We start from the raw sequence: 19,780 nt of genomic DNA, 5'->3' as shown, positions 1-19,780 counted from the left end.
ATATTGAGGTTGAGAAATGCTTCTAAATTCTGGCAAATATATATATGCCTCCTTTTTCTTTTCAATCTCATAACCAAACTAAACATAACTTATAAAATGTTTATTACTATATGGGTATTTTATTGTTGTTTATATATTAAAAATTATAATTTTATGGGTTAGTATTTCACTGATTGCCATCCTATGAAAATATAACAAGATTTTGATAACTCTCACTTGATAAGGTTTAGCAGCATTTTTAAATCGTTCGTGAAGAAAGCAAACATACAATGTCTCCTAGAATAATAACTAAACTCGCTTTCTTCCAAACATCTTTTTTAGATCAATTTGCTTCTTTTCATCCTTTCTTGTATTCTTTCTTGCTAGATGCTCCATATTTTGCAAGAGAGTAGACCAAAGTATTTGTACACCACCTTTCAAAAGTGTTCACTTTCTCCGCATTGAAAGTAGGGAGGAACCTTTACTAATTTTATTATAGAACTACATGTTAACTCCTTGACTAACCTTTCTCAATGTTTTACTTTGTCATAAAATGTTATATATTAATTTTTAAAATTTAGCTTTTAGTCAAGCTTCGAGGCAAATGAGTGCATGGAAAGAAAAAGGATTTTAATTTAGTTCTAATTTAGATCTTGGGTTTATATTTATAACTCTTAAACCCCACAAGATAATACCTTAAGTTGGTGAATCTAGTTATTTTGACAGCACATACTTTTATCAATGAAATTTATTTTTTTAACATTTTATACAATTTTCTATTATTATAATTTTCTTGAACGTTTCAAATTTAAAAGATGAAGGTCTCAATGTGCAGAAAAAGCTTTGAGAATAAAAGAAGATATATATTAACAATTTTTTTGAATCTAGGAACCTGAAAGGAGAAATTTTCCATTTTGCAAAATAACTTAAATGTTTGAAAACTTGCAATATATAAGATATAGAAATTTATCCAGCCACATAGGATATTGATCAGATGGGTGCTTCATCACTCGTCCAGATAATACAAATGGTATTTTTACCATTAACTAGTTAAACATGCACATGTCAGTGCACACATAATCAATAAATATTGCTTACAAAAATCTTAGAGAACGAACTATATTAAAATAGTTGAATCCAATTCTTCCGAAAAAAACCCCCTAAGAGTTTAATCTTTCCTTCTACAATTTGATTCAACCAACCTATGAAACTGGTTTTAGCGAAAGTTTTTGTTGGTATTTGTGATAATTATGATTAAATTTAGTAACCCAAGATCAAAAAAAAAAAAAAAGTAATAAATGGACTTATGCAATTTTTTTTTGGTACAACGGTTGCTCACAACAATCTATTGTGAGTGTAACCAACAGAATCAAGAAAAACAAAATGGCTTAAGGTTGTAGGGGCAGTGTGAGACCATGTCCACATGACCTCTTTTGACCCAATTTGCCATCTTGTTCGCCTCTCAGTACACATGGATAGCCCAAAAGGAGTAACAATCTCTCACCAGCCTCTAGATATTTCTGAGCAAAAGGTGACCATCGCTCTGTTGCTCTACATCCTGGATCCACTCGATTACTATGGTTGAGTCACCTTTTAGAATTCTTAAAAGTCGAATCTAAGAATCATGTGTATGCATCTAGATATATAAGTAGGATCGAACCCATAACCTCTTAGTTTGTTACCTTCTACTCAACTACTACAACACCTTTAGCTAGTTTTTTTTTTTCCTTGAGAGATCATGTTGACCAATGCTTCATTTGTTTGGTTATATTTTTGTTTCTAATGAAGATGGAGGTGAAGAAATAAAATGGAAGAATTTTAGAAAGGTGAAACCAAGATGCCACTAAAAATAAAGTTTTGTAGTTTTTTTTTTTAAATTTCGTTGTGCATAAATTCTGGAATCTTCCAGGAACCTAGCTAAGTCCAGGTGTCCGAATCGGATCTGGGTTGGGTCAGAATCCATCAACGTTTTCGACAGGCTAAGATATCGTTTTTATCCCTGTGGATGGCCGAAACAGAGATAAATTCTGTAACGGTTCGTTTCGGTGGAGATCGTAAGCGAGTGAAAGTCCAACAAAACAACCGATCGATATCGCTTGAGATCTCGATTTTCGTATCACCACCGAAATGTCAAGATATCTCCAGTAGAAAAACAAAAACAAGATATCGGCCGATTCATGAAAGCGGCACGAAATCCTCTTTTCTGCCTCGGCTTCCTCTCTCTCCCTCTCGCTCTCCATCTCCATCTCCCGGCCCCGGCCGTTCCTCCGCGGCGACCACCTCTTCACCATCCGCAGCCACCTGCTTCTCCTCCAGCCACAATATCTTCACCGTCATTAGCCACCTCCGGCGGCCACCCGTTGATTGGGTTGTCAACTTGTTCCGGCGGAACGCCCCGGTACGAACTAAATAACCTATCTCTATTTCGGGGACCCAAGGTCGGGTCTTTTACTACGGGGGAATCGGGAAAGCAGCGAGCTTTGGCCATGGAGGAGGAGAAGGGCGGTAGTGGCAGCAGGGGAAGAAGAGAGCTGGAAAACCTACTCCTTCGAAAGGTTGGGGATGTCTCCTCTGCGATCGATGCTGCGAGGCACGTCGACGAAGTGATTTGCGCCCTCCATTCGCTTGCTGTCCTCCTTTTCCCCGTCGATTCCTCTCGCGTATCCGGTTCGATTGCAAACCATTCCCTTCCTTTTCTATGTGTTCTTTGCCTTCTTATTCTTCTCTTTTTGTTGTTGAAATTCTTAACTATAGTAACAATCATTTGTTTATTTCTTCTTTCTTGCGGTTCAATCTAGTCTCAATTCATTCTTCTAATTATAAAAAATGAAATAGTTTATAATTTTGGTACGGCAAAGTAAAACGGCTGTCATATAAAATTTCAGGAAACAACTTTTTTTTCCACATAAAGAAAATGAATGAGTATGTTTTTGCTTCTCTCATTTATCTTGTTGTTTATATTTGCAGGTGTCATGGATCCACGTTACAGAAGCCAGGTATTATTTAAACTTATTAATTTTTTTTTTAAAGACTTTCATAGAAAGAAACTACAAGCTGCGTACTGGATTTATGGATGCAACTACTAGAAGCTTGGTCTGGGAAAAGCGGGGAAAAAGAAGAAAGAGATGGGATTTACTTTGAGGGGAATGGCCGCCAAGAATTTTTTCCAGCAGTTTCTTGCATATTCCCGATATACAAGAATCTCCATTGCGAGAAAACCCCACAGCCTAGTGCAATTTTTTATTGAATTTGCATAAAATCCGCCAAATGTTGCACCTAACAAGCCCTCCTCTAAATAAATAATCCTTTAAATTCATAAAAAATGCAAAGTGTTAGGTTCTTCTTCTCAGACCATTCATTGTATGTATTTAGAGTGTTGGTCTCTAGGGCAGAGAAGATTATGAAAACAAGGGTGTTCACTTTAAAAGGAGTTACCTCCTGGAGTCTTCCTTCAATATCTTGCTTAACACCCACATTCAAGTTTCTCCATCTTAGATATCCCATACCCCAAAACAAATCTTTTTCAAATTCAAAAATAACAAATTATATGTACAACATTCCAAAGGTTCTAAAGGTACTCCATGTAGTTGCATATAAGCATGCTGTCAGTTGGCTTCCTTGCATATGGCTAAATGGACCCAATAAGCACCCGACCATACAACAGTCATATAGGCATGGTCTGTTGTATTGCTCGGTACGAGGTGTACCGAATTATTTCGGAAGAAAATTGGTATGAAACTCAACTTTGAGTCGGCACAAACTTATACCGACATGTACCGAAGTATGTACCGGCCTAACCGAAGCGTTTCGAGAGAAAATTTGAGAAAAATAGTTAGAAAGCTATTTCGATACATGATATGTGCCGTACCATACCAAATTGGTAAGGTACCAATACGATACCCGGTACTAAGATTGCGGACCTTGCATGTAGGTGTCGAGACGTATATAGTCCATATATGTAGCTTAGATAAAGATATCTGGCTTCTTCTGGCTTTGCCTTCTCTTCTTCTTTGCTTATTTTCTTATTCTTCTCTCATCAGCCAGCCTCTTCCTTCTTCCCCTCTTCCTGCACCTCGCCTCCTCCTCTTCTGCCTTCTATCATTCGCACTCTACCTGCTACCTCATCCTGCCACTTGTTTTCTTCTTCCACCTAGGTGCTTGCTTTGGTGCTTGCATATTGCCTTAGGCACTGTGTGGTGCCCCAGTCACCTACATATGGCCGCTTTTTAGAACTTTCCTTGCAAGTTTGTAGAAATTCACTAAATGTAATGCCAAGGAAACTATATTTTTTAAATCATGAAAATAATATAAGATCTCTGTTTCAAGAAATGCACCAAACTTTGTATGTAAGGTTTAAGACACTTGACAAGAAAATTTTGTCTATATCCTTACTTAATTTAACATTCCTCATCCCTTTTTGTTGCTTAGTCACTCGATATGAGAGACAAACGTCCATAATATGAGAGACAAACGTTCATGCATAGAAGTATTCTCATAAAATCTTGAAAATTGAAATATCTAGGTAACATATCTCCCCTATGATCTACATGCTTCGAAGATTGAGGTTCAAAAAATAGCTTCTCCAATGGTGAATCCTATAAGCATATAGGCGTCCTAAACAAACATTTTGATTTTTGACTACTACTCATGTTAATTGACTATCCAATGGTTCATTATGGCTTTGGTAGGGGTATTGTAATACTAATTTCTACCATTGAAGGAAGGGCTATTATTGTCATTACAAGATTCCTACACTTTTCTTTTCCTAATTGCTGAACATAGAAAACTAGCTGTGTTTCAGACTTTGTTGGTGGTTCTTGTCAGTATGCAGCATTTTTAGGAATGTATAACCTTAGTGCATTCTTTGAGGTCATTTGAAAACTGTCCTTTCATTGTTATTTGTAGCCTACAAATGCATTGGATTGGATTAGGTCCAGTGCAACCAAGGCTTAAAGTAATTGAAGTTTGGGCTTAGAGTTGGAAACAGGTCCAGATCATCTGTAAATTGGGCCAAGTCCACTAGAGAAAAGGATCACCATGTAAATAGGAGCAAGGCGGTTCCAAGGTTATGTGGTTAGGTTAGGATTGGATAACATCCGTACTCTAGTCATTCACCTAAGGGAAGAAAAGGGATGGAGGAGGATGAGGAGGTAGACTAAGAAAAGGAAAGGGTATAGGAGGAAGAAGAGGAGTTTATGGAAGAGAGGAGGAAGTAAGAGGGAAAGGGATGACTATCGAAGAGAAAGAAGAGCAAAGGAGGTGGAGGAGGGAGGAGTGTTGTCAAAGAGAAGAGAGTGAAAATATGCGAACAGGATGGGAGGAGGAAGAAGGGCAAAGGGAAGAGGAGGGGAAGGAGGAAAGTGGGTAAAGGTGGGGAAAAAAAAAGAGATTAGGTGGGTGGAGATGGATCTGTATTTCCATTTACAACTTTTCAAAATCAAGCTGGTTTGGATTGAGTTCATTTATGCTAGAGGCACATAGAAATTGTATCATTGCAAGCCTAGTTGAGCTCGAAAAATATGACTACGACCTAATGAAGATGGATGTTTTGCGAACCAGCCACAGTCATCCTTTTAGACCTCTTGTTATTTTTAAAAGCTAATTTTTTGGTGGTTGTTTTGTTAGATATTGAGGTCTCTTGCCTCCCCCTTACCCACCTACAAAAAAAAAAGAAAAAAGAGAAAGACTTTGACTTAAACTCTCTATCTCTTAGAAATTATCATGACAATGTAGGAGGGCCATTTTTTGATTGATTAGTTCTATACGTTTCTTTTTGATGGACCTATGGTTTTATTACTGAGAATTCATAACACTTAAAAGCCACAGATCATGGTCAGTGAAAGCGTTTGTAGGTCAAGAGGTGATTCTTTCCATTAGCTTAACAAATGAGAGTAAGCTTGCTAACATTTGGCTGAGAGAAAATTTAGACTATTCTAGGCACTCTAGCAATGTGAAAGTTTTTCAACTCAAACATTAGCAAAGCTTGTCACTTGGTATAAATAATGTGTAATTAAGGTTCTTTATGAGGAAATTTGTTACAAGGAAGTTGACTTCCTCCATAATGAGGTTTTATTAATTTATGACTTTTTATTAGGTCCTTGATGTTAAGCGTCCAACTAAAGCTGAAAGCAATGACTGGAGACATGCTTTCTATCATGGATCTGCATTTCCAACAATGTCTAGAATATTAATTTATGGTAAGTTACACATTTATTTGCAACCTTCTTCGTTTAGTTAGATGTTATGGATGTAAACGAAGTTTTTTATTCTAAAAATTTAGTCATATCTGTTCTATGTGCTTCAAACTGAATATAGCAACATGAGTCTATCTGAGATGTTATTGGTTTTGTTATATAAATTTTTTGAAGTTCCATTTTCAAATGCCATAAATGTCTCTCTATGGATTTGTTTGTTTGGATATCATTCTTTATATTTGTTTATAACCTTGTATTAGTTCAGGATGTTTGCATTCTTCATGGTTTTAATATATAATCATAATATCATTATGCTACACTAAATATTTTATCAATGTAAAATTTAAGTAATAACTATAACATAATGATGTCTTGATTCTTTTGGATTGACAAAGTTCAAACGATCGTGATATATGTTACTGCTTAATAATTCATTTTGTTTGATATCATTCTTTATATTTGTTTATAACCTTGTATTAGTTCGAAGATGTTTGCACTCTTCATGTTTTTAGTATATAATCATAGTATCACTATTCTATACTAACTATTTTATCAATGTAAAATTTAAGTAATAACTATAGCATAATCAGTGTTGATTCTTTACAATTGACAAAGTACAACCAAGTGTGGTATATGTTACTGCTTAATAGTACATATGGGCACCAAAAGTTATATAACACTTTATGGAGATACTATAAAAATGATAATAAGATAGATCTGTGAACTGTTTTAGATTCCTTTTTGAATTGAATTACTTTTTGACTTGCATACACAACTTAAGAATCCTTAAGGGCTCGTTTGGTTCGCGGGAAGCATTTTCCTTCCTAGGAATATGATTCCTGGGAAACAAATTCTTAGGAAGAGGATGCCTAGGAAAGTACTTTTGGCATGTTTGGTTGACCATGGGAAAGTGACAAATTTCCAAGGTGCTTATGTTTGGTTGGCTATCCACTTTCCTAGGAAAGTTATATATAATTCCTATTATACCCTTAATAAAAATTAGGTTTTTAATACCTCTTTAATGCTTCTTTAATGCTGAAGGGACTTTTTGGAAAAAAGTAAAAATGGAGTGATTCCCGCCTCATGGGAAAGTAACTTTCCCATGTTTCTCATGGGAAAGACTTTCCCATGAAATGTGGGAATCACATTCCCATGGGAATACAACTTTTCCTTCTCTCTCCTTTGAAAACTCCAACCAAACAAGAGGCATCTCATTACTTTCCCGTTGACCACACTTTCCCCCCTTCTTTTCCCGCGAACCAAACGAGCCCTAAATAAGCATCCTGGATGGATGTTACTCATAAAAAGACATAAAAAACTGTCTAATACTGACAGAAACAAAGTTACACTACTCTAAAAAGCTCCGGCTATGAGATGCTAGTTTAGGTTGAAAACATGGGAATAACATGAAACATGTACTCAATATCAATGTCAATTACCCAAAAGAAAACATAGTGATAGCATGTATAGTGATGATGCTGCTGTACGACCTATACCACTTTTCACATTGTCTTAAGAAGTTCATCCATTTCTTTGTTTTTGATATTGTAAATGACAACATATCGATTAATATGAGCTACAGCTTATAGGATGTGCAACTTTTGGATGTGTTATTGGCATGTTTTAAATGTCGTGATCTCTGATTGTGGCGCACTTGGAGATATGTTGGGTATCAATTAATGGATAGGATGAACCATAGATGGAATAAGAGTCTGAATGCCGAGAAATGAAAATTATATTTCTATGTTGACGATGATGAAGCAGCTGCGCTTCATGTCATCGGTCATGTCCAACCATTGGTTGCTCCCATGACGACAGGCTGGTTTTTATTGCCAGCAATAGCTGGTCGGGCTTTACCTTTTGAATGGGTATATGGTCAATTCATGAGAAGAATTGGTCAATATTGCTGGTACTTTACTGAAATGGAGAGTCAAGTAGCGAGCTTGCTTGGCTCAATGCAATTATGCAATGCAGGCTATGCAAATAATACTGCTTTTTTCTTCGGTGAAGCACCAAATGAACTTAAAGAAAAGGAAAAATAGGGAGGTTTAAAATAAGGGTTTTTTATGTACATGTCCTTCTAAATATTGAAATTTGCATGAATACCCTTCCAAAATTGATATTTGCATGTAAATCCTTATAAAATACTTGTTTTGCATATATACCCTCCATTTTTCTTTTTTCTTGCATATATGCCGATCCCATCTAACGCCGTTAAGAAATTAGTGGTTTAAAATTAAAAATGACTGAAATATCCTTAATAGGTAGATATACAAAACGATATATTTGATAAGGGTATATATGTAAATAATACTTTGTGAGGGTATTCATGCAATTTCACATATTTATGAGAGTTTACATGCAAAAAATCTAATTTTATTTTTTCTATTTCAACCTGCTTTAGTTTTTAGTGAGATATGTTAACCTGTTACCCACTTTAGAAATAAAAAGATACTTTCATAATTTTAATTAAATTTTAATTTAAATAAATATAATTTTGGCTAATTACGTTAGCTGAATTGTTATGTCAAAAGTATTCATACAAAAATAATGTTTTGTGAGGGTAGACAAGTAAATATCAATTTGGAGGGTATTCGTGCAAATTTTAATATTTAGAAGGGTATTTATGCAAAAATCTAAGAATTTTTTTTGCATGTATACCCTCCTAAATATATGAAATTGCATGAATACCCTCCAAAATTACTATTTTCATGTATACCCTTATAAACTTTTCTTTTTACATGTTTACCCATTAATGGTATTTTCGTCATTTTAATTTTATACCGCTAACTTCTTAACGGCGTTAGATGGCATGGGTATGCATACAAAACAAGTATTTGATGAGGGTATACATGCAAATATCAATTTTAGAAGGGTATTCACGCAAATTCCAATATTAGGAGGGTATGTACGCAAAAAAACCCTTAAAATAAAAAGTGAAATTGGTTTTTAAGTTTCTTTTGAAAGATGTATGCATGCTTTTTCATATTCCCTTTGTAAAGGAAAATGCATTTATTCCATATGAAGACTGATTTTTTTTTAGAACACCTAACGAGATTTACTGAAAGCAATTTCTTGATTCACTCGGTAGAGAATCCATACATGCTGGACCTATGCATGTTAGTTTCTTAGTAATTTGCAAGCACCTCAAATGTATGTTATTCAACCATTTTTTTTATATATTTTGGTTTTTTTCCTACATCTAAAACTTTTAATATCTTAGATCTCAAGTAGTATAATTAGTTAGTTTGTAATTTTTACCTGTTGTGCACCAAAAATTACCAGCACAATAATTGATATCAATATTAAAACCCTTGCACCACCTCTAGCAATCTTAAAGTTAAAATGACCTGAGGTCTTTTCTCATATCTTCATTTTCTTATTAAGGTCTTGTATCTGTGATGCTTGTTATGAATGCCATTGCAGGAGTTGCGTTCTTCTGTTCCATAAGGGAAACAATGATTGCTTTCTATACTATGTTTGCCCAGAGTCTAGTGGTCGATGTCCAACTTCTCTGCAGATATCCTAAAACCACCCTGCAACTATGAAGCACCAGCCCATCTATGACTGTATCATCTTCATTGTTGTTGTTTCTGTCATCATCATCAAGATTATAACCAGATACAGACAATTTAAATGTGACAAATGCTGTTCTTCCTGGAGGCTAGTCATTAGCAAAATACTGAGTATCCACTGAACCTGTAAACTGTTCTTTATTTTTGGAACTACCCTCATGTGTCAAACTTGTAGCCCTAGAGCCAATGTCAAATTATAATGCCTTGAACACCTTATCTGCAACAAAATTCACTGTCATCATCATGGTCTACACTGCTACCCCTTTTTTCCTTTAGTATCGACTTGTGACACTAGCTTGTGCTTTGTTCTCCTTTATGAGCTAGTCTGGATCCTAGATGCCTACCTCAAGTGCAACGAAGTCGTATGGCTAGGGTTGATGACTTGCGTTATGAACGTGATTATCTTGATTATGCTTTCTTCATTCAATTCTTCTTATGTTACATCATGACATTTCGACTACGCCTATGATTTCGTCAATGTTAATTATGGTGCTTGAACCACTGCCCATTTAAATTATCTCTCCTGTCAAATTTATGTAAAGGATTTCAAGACCTTTAAGGATTTAACAGTTTATTGGGCCTCATTTTTGTGCTCCTTGTACTTGGAGAATATGCTTGTTGCAGGAAGTCCACATATTTAACTCTGCTATTGATGCTTAATCAATATTTCATCCATAGTTCAAATAAGCTTCATCAATTAACAGTCTCTCTAGCTCCATACCTCTTCTCCTAAAGATCCTTTGTTGTTTATCATCATGTTTGCATGACGATGTGTTGTTCAGACTTTGTGCACCAACTATGGGTTTAATTGTTTGTTAATGCATTTTACCTCAGTATTAACTGACTTGTGTTAAAACGTTAACTTGCTTGAGGAATTGATGGTGTCGTTTTGCTGTTTGATTAATTTTGCCTGATGAAGTCAGTGTTTAGATAAGTTTAATTGGTTAGCTTAGTGATAGTGATGGTTTCTTTCTGCTGAAGTTTTTGAAAATTATTGAAAACTTGTGAAATTCTTTTTACTTTTTTTAGCTTTTTTACTTTGCTTAATTTATTTTTACTCGATTAGGTCAATATCTTGGGGGAAAACTCATGATTCTTGACTTAATTTTTATTGGTAAGATAGTCATTTGATTCAAACAACTTGATTTAAATCCAGCATCAGTCTATGCGGTGGCATCCACTATTCGAGATTTGTTATTACCTGAGTAATTGAAGTTAGTTATTCTTTTGAACTATACAAAGTGCATGCACGCTGTGGAGCTTAGGCTTGATTTTTAATCTTTCTGGAAGTATTCCTGTGATACCTGTATAGAAATTTTAGCAATTATATGCTGGGGCAGTTAGGTGCTATAAGTTATTCAGCAAATAACTGTACTGTTGACAACATAATTTTTTTTAACCATTCAATGACCCAGCATCACATTGAAATGTGCAGATGTTGCATTAAATTGGCTTGCGTTGTTTCCTATATCAGCAAGGAAACAAGTTTATGATTCATTTTTTGTTGAAGGACCTCCAACTGAAATAGTTCAAGCCCTGGTTCCTGCTCTAAAGCAAAGTGGAACCAATAGAGATGCTGATCTTAATACTATCTGCTTAAATATCGAAAGGTATTCTGCTTTGTATTGAGCTTTTATTTGGTGAACCTTATCATTTAGAGATACTCTCTGTACTACTAGTTGTGTTCACTGTATCATGGAAGCGCGGTTGCTTTTCATCTTTTGACGACAACTTGTTAGCATGCCTATTTGATTTGCAAACCTGTCAAGCTTGACTGCATGCAGCATGGTTTAAGTTTGGAAAAGTAATCATGATGGCTGGTCATAATTGATTTCATGGAACATGAGGGCACATGATAATGAGATGTATGGAACAAATTTATCTTTCTTTTTCTTAATATGTTATTTATTGGTTGTTGAGAGAAAAATGTTTTATTTTATTCTTTTTTTGCTGGTTTGTGATTCTTTTTTATTTTTTATTTCTTTTATTTTCTTTCTTCACCTGTTTTGTTATTCTTTTACTGGACCTCTTTTTGACCTGTTGACCCAGCCTCCAAAGTCTTTTGAGTGGGCTCTCTCTCTTTATGTGAGCGGGAGAACTAGATAAGAAGTTGGGTAATGGCTATTGTTAAGTTTAGTGGGAAAAACCCACATTTCTTTGTGTGCATTCCCATTAGAAAATCCAAATTCAATAATTGCTATATTTTTAGGGAGTTTATAATTTCATAGTGATTTTGATTTTAGAGTTATGTTGTTGATGTTAATAATTTTCCTAGATAAAAAGGATTTACCATATGAAAAATATATCAGAATTGCTTGACTTTTTTGAGTTATTCTGCGCCAAGAATTAAATTCAGCTTGTTAATGATGTTATCCGTGAGATCTGATAAAGAAACTGAGTTCATTTACTTCCTTTTTTTTTTTTTCACAAACTCCATATTGCTTCTACCAATTGGAGAATGGAGTAATTGAGAGAAGCATTATCATCTAATGGAGGTTGCCAAACTCATTCTTCAAATAACTAGAGTTAAACACATAGCAATGTACAGGGGATTATGGATGGTTATGATCCAAGCAGAGCCTCACAACCATGTTATGACATACTGGAAAAATAGAAATGCCGGGACCAGGTGGAATCATGCTCCCTTAAAAACAATGAGAGGCATGAAGTCTTGAATCTTTGAAAGGGTTCTTAGGTGATAAATAAAATGGAGTTGCATTCGGGGTTGCTGTCACATCCTTGCGCATGTCATTACAAATCGAGATGTTACTGTGAAGCGATTGTTCTTCCTTGTTATCTAGTGACTTTGTTATACTTTATATACTATATAGTATACTTAAGGGGGGGTTACATTGCATGATGTTGGTACCGTTAAATTCAGTTCTTTTGGTTTTTAGCTGCATTTGTTTTGTTTGTGAAGTGGACCAAGTGAAAAAAAAATGGATTCTCATTTTATAAGGGGTAAATTCGTGGGTTATTGAATTCTTATTTTATCATTGTGTACTTCTTGGGGCCTTCACATACTAGAATGGTTCGTGTTGTAGTCCTTAATATTGTGAAAGATTCATGACTACTGATGTAACCTTTCTTCTAGTTTGTTCCCTTCCAAGGATTAAAGTTCCATATCCGGTGCTTGTGCCGGTCACAGGTTGACATGGTATTTATGGTGCTTTATTGAGTTGCACAGGTCACATGCCCAACCACATGGCAAACAAAATGGGTTGGTGCTAGCATGCTCTTATCCATATCCGTGTATAGAAAACACATGGTGCATACCCCTATACTATACCCTTGTCTTGCCAGCATGGTATGTGCTGGACAACATGGAATGGCATGCAAGATACTACATGTGCTCTTTTTTTTTTTAATCTGGGTGAATAGAATGCAAATCTTTATTGGGAGCAAATTAGTCTTGCTTTCGTTCCTAATTGATGGCCTGTTCTCGACAAGTCAGTCATCTTATTCGTACCTTTAATTATTGCATCATCTGAAGGACGAATTAGTGTGCATTATGCAAGAATATGTGAAGCAATCTCTTCCTTGGTATTTACTACAGTCAACTCCAGAATTTGGCAATCTAGAAATCAGGAATGTGGAGAGTTTTTGACTTGTGGAAAATATATTAATAGATCTTCCTTTAAGTGAAAAGGTGAGTAGAATATACATACATTATATGTATGCATATAATGTTTGTATATTTATATCAGTATATGTATATATATGCATGTATATATTCGTTACATATATATTAAATATATGAAAGAAGAGGGAGACAAGATGAAAGAAAGAGGATAAAAGGAAATAAAGGGTGATGGTAAATTGGTAATATGGTCAAACAAGTTGGTCATATGCCCCTTGCCTATATTGCAACATAGGTTTTCCATGTTTAGTTGATGGTCATCCAAAACACCATGTTCAAGTGTTTTAAAATGTGATCCATGAGGCTGCATATGTTGGGGCGGTCTCTTGACCTTATTGTATTACTTATATGCAATTAGTGTATGTGGTCATACTATATATGAACAGAAAATTCAGACCACTTGGTGCTATGCAGTTGTAAATGTGGCTCAATTAGCATTGTTTAGCTGCATATGTGGCCCACAGCTTTCTGGGGCCAAATATTGTGGGGCACTAATGTAGGCCTGTGCAGATGGATCATGTAAAAATTGATGGTGAGGTTGGATGTTAGTTTCAATTATGTTACAAGTTTACAACTATTGCTATTAGTATTAAGTACTAAATAAGCATAGATTATTAGTTGTTATTAGTATCAAGGATTCAAGTCCTGGCGGGACGTCCCGTGGGACACTAGGATGGGGTACCATCCCATGTGTCGGGATGATAGACAAGATCATCCTGCTATCGTCCTAGCATCCTGATTGGCACGTCTTGGGACATCCCTTATCCTCAGTGTCAGGACGGGGCAGAATTGCGGGACGTCCTATTCCATGAAAAAATTGGAACAACCCCATCCTACGAGATTTAAGACCTTAATTAATATTCATATTATTAGTCCAAAAAATATTACCATCACCTTCCTTCGACAGGATGAGCCCTAAACCAGGTTTTGTGCACCATAAATTGGTGCTAACTTAACCTGACTCAAACCCGATCCTGGTTGTAACTTGAGCTCCCTTCAACACCTCCTCTCCTGATTCTGTCCTTCCTCTCCATTGCCTCTTGCATCCTATCGTCACGATGGTACCACCTCTAGACCCTTGGCCCCCTCTGAGCCTCAACAAGAAGATTCCCCGCATCGGGAGCCCTCCAAGCATTCTCTCCTTGACTCCACCACCTAGTTTACCTGTCCAATCTCCCAAATCCTCTATAGCCTTGTCCGTAGCTTCCACCTCCAATACCATTATTCCAACATCCCGCTATCGACAACTGGATTGAAACCAAAAGAAAAAAAAGAAAGTTGAGGATTTGAGAGTATGAGAGGCTGGTGAAACCAAAATTAAAGAAAAAAAACCAGAAAAAGTACCATGATGGTACTGGTATGTACCATTGTCTCGAGAGTTGGTACACGATGGTATGGTACTGAGAAAACTGGCTCCACCCACAGTATCGGTATTTGAATCCTTGTGTGTCTGTATGTATGTGCATATGTAGCACATGTTTATGTATGCAAAGCTGAGTGTACTTCTTTTTATGTGGCTTCATATGCATTTTTCTTTTGTTAAGGTTGTGCTCTTGCTCATATTGTTTTGCTTCATATAGGGTTCTGTTTTTCAGTAAGAATTCAAGGCTTGTAAATCGTGCCTTAGAAATATGCAGTTTCTCATATCATACCTAGCCTTCTTCCTTCTTGTCTCGATTCTTTACATGCCTACTAGAACATTGAACGATTACTTCCTGCTTTTGCAACCCTGAATGCTTAATGAATAAGACAGTTCACCTGGCCAACTGCTCTTGAAGGTTTCATTGGCAGGCATCTCTTCTTGTCCAATGTGCATTAGTGAGGTAGTTGATGTGAATTTATTGGTAGCCAGTAAACATTCTCAAACTTTGATTCCATATAGATTGGACAAGCCTTGCTTCTTGTCTAATAACTTGTAATCCATGAACACTTTACCACATTTTTTTCCATCTACATTTTGCTGTATGAGATTTCATGAACTCTTTAGTCTTTACCCATTGCAACAGGTTATTGGTACTATGCTTGCTTGAGAATCAAGGAGTGCGTCGTGTAGTTGGAGAGTTCGGACTCTCATATTCAAGTGATGAATATGGTGATGAACTGCTTAAGCCAGACGTGTCAATGTTCATATCTAGGGTGGCACAACTACTTGCATCAGTTCCTGACAAAGCAAGATTGGAGGCTTTACCTGCACTTTCGTCACAGTATCCTCCATGGTTCCTGTTTGAAAACTACATTTCATATATATATATATATATATATATAATATACATATAAAATAGTTTCAGATGGGACCTAGATGCTATTTGACTGCTACAGTTTGTTCTGACCTCATCAATAATGTACAACATTTTTATAACTCAAAAATACTGGGTAACTTATATTGATTTTAAAACTATATACACATTTTGGTTTGTGTTTCTGTTGTTTTGTTTGGTTACTATTTTGACCTTTGAGGGAAATCTCTTATCATTAAACCATGCTTTTCATATAAAATATGCTACAATTTGCTTAATATAATATTTGAAAATGAAAGCTTTATACTAAATGTAGAACTAAATTCTAGCAAACTGATGCACTGGAAGAGTTTGAAGATCATCTGTGGTTGGAAAATATTAAACTGCAAGCATTAACCTCTCAACTAGAGTTCTTCGCATACATGCATGTCAGTATGTATATAAGAATTTATGGATTCCAAAAGAGAAAAAGAAGATCTAAGGTTCGTGTCCCCTGTCTTTGACTTCCCTGGAATGAATAAAGATCCCTCTGTAACTTAGATTATTGGTGAATTTGTGGGATTTAGTTAATTTCCTAAAATTAATTATAAAATTGATCATGTAATCACATGCAGTTTAACATAACTGACTTGATTACTGATTGGTCGGATGTGGTTTGAGAATCCTTCTTTTTGTTAATTTGTCATTTGCTACTTGATTTGCTAATACAACCTTTAAATGGTAGGATATCTTGGAAATAATCTGTCTTTACCTCTTAATTTTCTGTGAATAATACCCTTTTGATGTAAATTTGATGAACACTCATGATTGCAATTTGCACTTTACAAAATATTATGATAATGGATTTAAAACTTTCTAGATTATCTTCGGTTTAGTTGAGTTTCTCTCCTTGCCTTTATCGAAATCTGTCTTTTCTGTTGTAAAAGAGAGGTGTGTTTCACTCTACTAATCTTTTAAATTATTTTGTGATTAGTCATTTTTTATTTTGTGTTTAACCTTGACTAGATTACTAAGCTTGTTCTTCCAACAAATTACCAAACAACTTCTGGTTGGAGCAGAAGAAAGAGCTATGGAACTATTTAATAAGAAAGATGCCTCAAATAGAAATGTTCTGGATGGATCATTCTTATTTGTCGGGGAAACATTTTCACGGATTTGTAGACGTGGTTCTACAGGTAATTGGAATTTTGTACTGCTCCTAATAAAAAAGAAATGCACATGCCTTCTTCTTGTACTTATATATCATTTATTGAATTGGCAGAATGAAATTATTGAGCTATTAGAGTGTCCACCAGGTTCGCACAACTGAGCAGGCATAGATGACAGCTAGTGCGGTGGCAAACTATATTTTATGCTCTACATAGATTATAAACTATCGATATTGACATGAAATGCTCTGTGAGCTTCACTTCACTTATATGCCAACAAAACTAGAAAGCCAAACGCCAAAAGAGTTAAATTTCTTTCAGGATTTAGTTGTTGGATCTCTCTTGTCTAGTTGAGAGGCCAAACCATAGCTTTTGAGGAAGTAATCCTTATGAGTAAATACCTCTGTGTTGTGTCTTTCTTGTCGTGCAGTTATTTCCTTGTCATAGAAAGAACTTCCTTCTCTGTTTCTAGAATTGTTCCCTTACAATGCTGACATGCTTTTTTGTATGGTTCTTTAAATATTATTAGGCAAAAGATAGTTATTAGCATGTGCATTTAAGGTTTGAGCTTCCCTAACGCATTTGCTGCTTTTGTTTCCTTTGGCAATGATGGATGTCATCATCCATCATGCATGAAGCCAATTGATGTTATCATCCATTTCTACATGGAGGATGTGGTCTAGTATTTACAATTCGATGAGATGCTTAAGCCTGCCTATCTAATATCAGTTGGTACTTGGCTTAGATTTTTTTACCATATGCTGACTTCTTTGGTTTCCCATTGCTGTTTCATGGCGTTACTGATTCCCTCAAATGAATGATTTCTTTCAGTTACCAACTTTTTAGGGAAGTTTAATGTTCACTTATAGTTTTGGACTGTATGAGAGAATTATCAATTTGATATTGTTGTACTTCCTCTACACCCTTTTTTTACTTAAATTTAGAAGAAATTGTGAAAGCAAATGTGCTCTCTCTGGGCTCTGGGCGCTAAGCAAATATACACTAGAACCTGGGCCAACTCTAGTGAAAAGAAAGCCAAATTAGGCATGCATGCATATACGGATATAATATAGAGTCGATGTGTATCCAAATAATATAATTATTGTATACAAATATAATACTCAATTGATGTACAGACTAGTAAAAACTATGAAGACTTGTAGAAGCAATGAATAGATAAATACGAAGCAGTAGCATTTCAACACTAGTATGATTTAAAATGGATGTGGAACAGTGGAGGTGCTGAGTTTGTAGGATGTAGTGAGCTGCACAAAGCCATGGATGAAGAACTACAAACAACTAGGAGTATGCTTTTGGTGTTAATAAATAGAGTCCATGAAGAATTGAAGATATAAGGTAACAAAGATAGGTACATAAGTGAGTTGAGATTATAATGACAGGAGATGAATGGAGGAATAATTTTAAATAGAGGAGCAAAGTTTAAAATACCATGCATTAATACTGAGTGACCAAGAGCGGGTTACAACACATGCTATATCGAGGATTGTGCTGACTAAGGGCATGCTGGGTATCCATAGATCTGTCCTAGACATCACTTGTATGACATTTTTTGTCCTCCAAGATCTGGTTTTCAGTTTTTAACTATGTTTTCTTGTCTCAATGCTATGTTTTGCAAGAACAAGCTGGGATTATCAAGCTAACTACTCTGGCCATGGTTTCTGTGCTTGTTGAAGTTAGAAACATGCATATTTATTGCATAATTCATATAATTTAGAATCTAAAATACATGTAAAACACATTGATCATAAGATTAGCATTTAAAAAGTAATTAGGTTACTAAAATCATAGATCCAATATAGGAGTGTACCATCAGTTACATTTTGATGTACACTGAAGAAGTCCATAAGTAGCATCGATTATTTGACTAAACAATATAAAAGATAATTTAATAATGCCATTCAACAACAACATCATGTTCTTCATACAATCCCCCACGTCAATAGCATAATGTTCTCCATGCTATCCCCCATCTAGGTGCCAGTGTGAGTGCATGGTCAGCTTGTAGCATCCTCGTCGATTACCAAGTCCCAAAATTTGTTTTCTTCCTATTTCTAAATATTATGTTTTTATAAATTATTTTTTAAAATGATAGCTCAAAAAATTATTTTGGTAGAATTGTGGACAAGTGAATTTCATGCAGCATATTCAAAAATCAACCAAACAAACAACACATGGTTGGGCCGATTTTGGATTTACATGATTTTTGGGTTCTATGCGAAACCTCCAAAATCCTTGAATTTGAGTCCAAGCATCAAACAGTTTTTACACAAAAAAAAATTTGAAGAAATCTGAGCTTAAATAGAGATCTCCAAACTTCTGAAAAGCCACCGGTCTCCTCTTTGTTTTCTGCCATGAAAGAATGAAAATGAGGGGACAAAGGAGGAGAAGACAAGCTCCCAAGTGGTATTTTGCAGGATAGCTAGGTCCTATGCATGAATAGCTTAGTTTTGGGGCGACCCGAGGGGGTAACTGCCCCAACTGCTTGATCCATGATTGTTTTGGGCCTGTTCAACCAGTTTCGGCCTTGAACCAGAGTACCTATTTTGAGTGGTTGGTTTGGCATGGAGCAATATGTTTTTCCCATCCATAGATAGGTTCAACATGCAATAACATGTGGTTATTATTAGAACAACTGAGGTATAATCCATGGTATGCTGTACCGGCCCGAACTGGGCGGTACGGGGCGTACTACACCGTACTGGTTCAGTACCGGTATCAGGCATGGATGGCGTACCGATACTTGGTATACTAGAAAACTCCGTACTGTACCAACCGACACTGTGCTAGTGTGGCATCGGTACCGGTATAGGGTCCGGTACTGAGACGGCAAACCTTAATATAACCACGATAAAATACTCTGAGCTTTTTTAAAAATAGTTGCCAATAACATGAGCTCGATAATGATGTCAGTTGCTAACTAGAAACTGGCTAATGAAGTCAACTAGTAGAAACCTAGAATCCTAGACTGTCTATCATATAGCAATAA

At 35.7% G+C, this 19,780-nt stretch overlaps 1 protein-coding gene across 1 annotated transcript in view; it reads left to right on the top strand.

Moving 5' to 3' along the window:
- Positions 1–2,196: 2,196 nt before the first annotated feature.
- The window catches only part of LOC103698315 (telomere length regulation protein TEL2 homolog), a 39,952-nt gene continuing 22,368 nt past the window's right edge, over positions 2,197–19,780 (top strand). Inside the window, exons 1-6 of the mRNA XM_039130898.1 lie at positions 2,197–2,646; positions 2,947–2,975; positions 6,074–6,176; positions 11,184–11,358; positions 15,395–15,592; positions 16,640–16,800. Coding sequence (XP_038986826.1) covers positions 2,466–2,646; positions 2,947–2,975; positions 6,074–6,176; positions 11,184–11,358; positions 15,395–15,592; positions 16,640–16,800 — 847 coding nt within the window. The 5' untranslated portion in view covers positions 2,197–2,465. The remainder of the gene's footprint in view (positions 2,647–2,946; positions 2,976–6,073; positions 6,177–11,183; positions 11,359–15,394; positions 15,593–16,639; positions 16,801–19,780) is intronic.

Source organism: Phoenix dactylifera, chromosome 10 (assembly GCF_009389715.1).
Source record: "Phoenix dactylifera cultivar Barhee BC4 chromosome 10, palm_55x_up_171113_PBpolish2nd_filt_p, whole genome shotgun sequence".
Taxonomy (NCBI): domain Eukaryota; kingdom Viridiplantae; phylum Streptophyta; class Magnoliopsida; order Arecales; family Arecaceae; genus Phoenix; species Phoenix dactylifera.
This window is presented reverse-complemented; position numbering and strand designations above follow the sequence as displayed.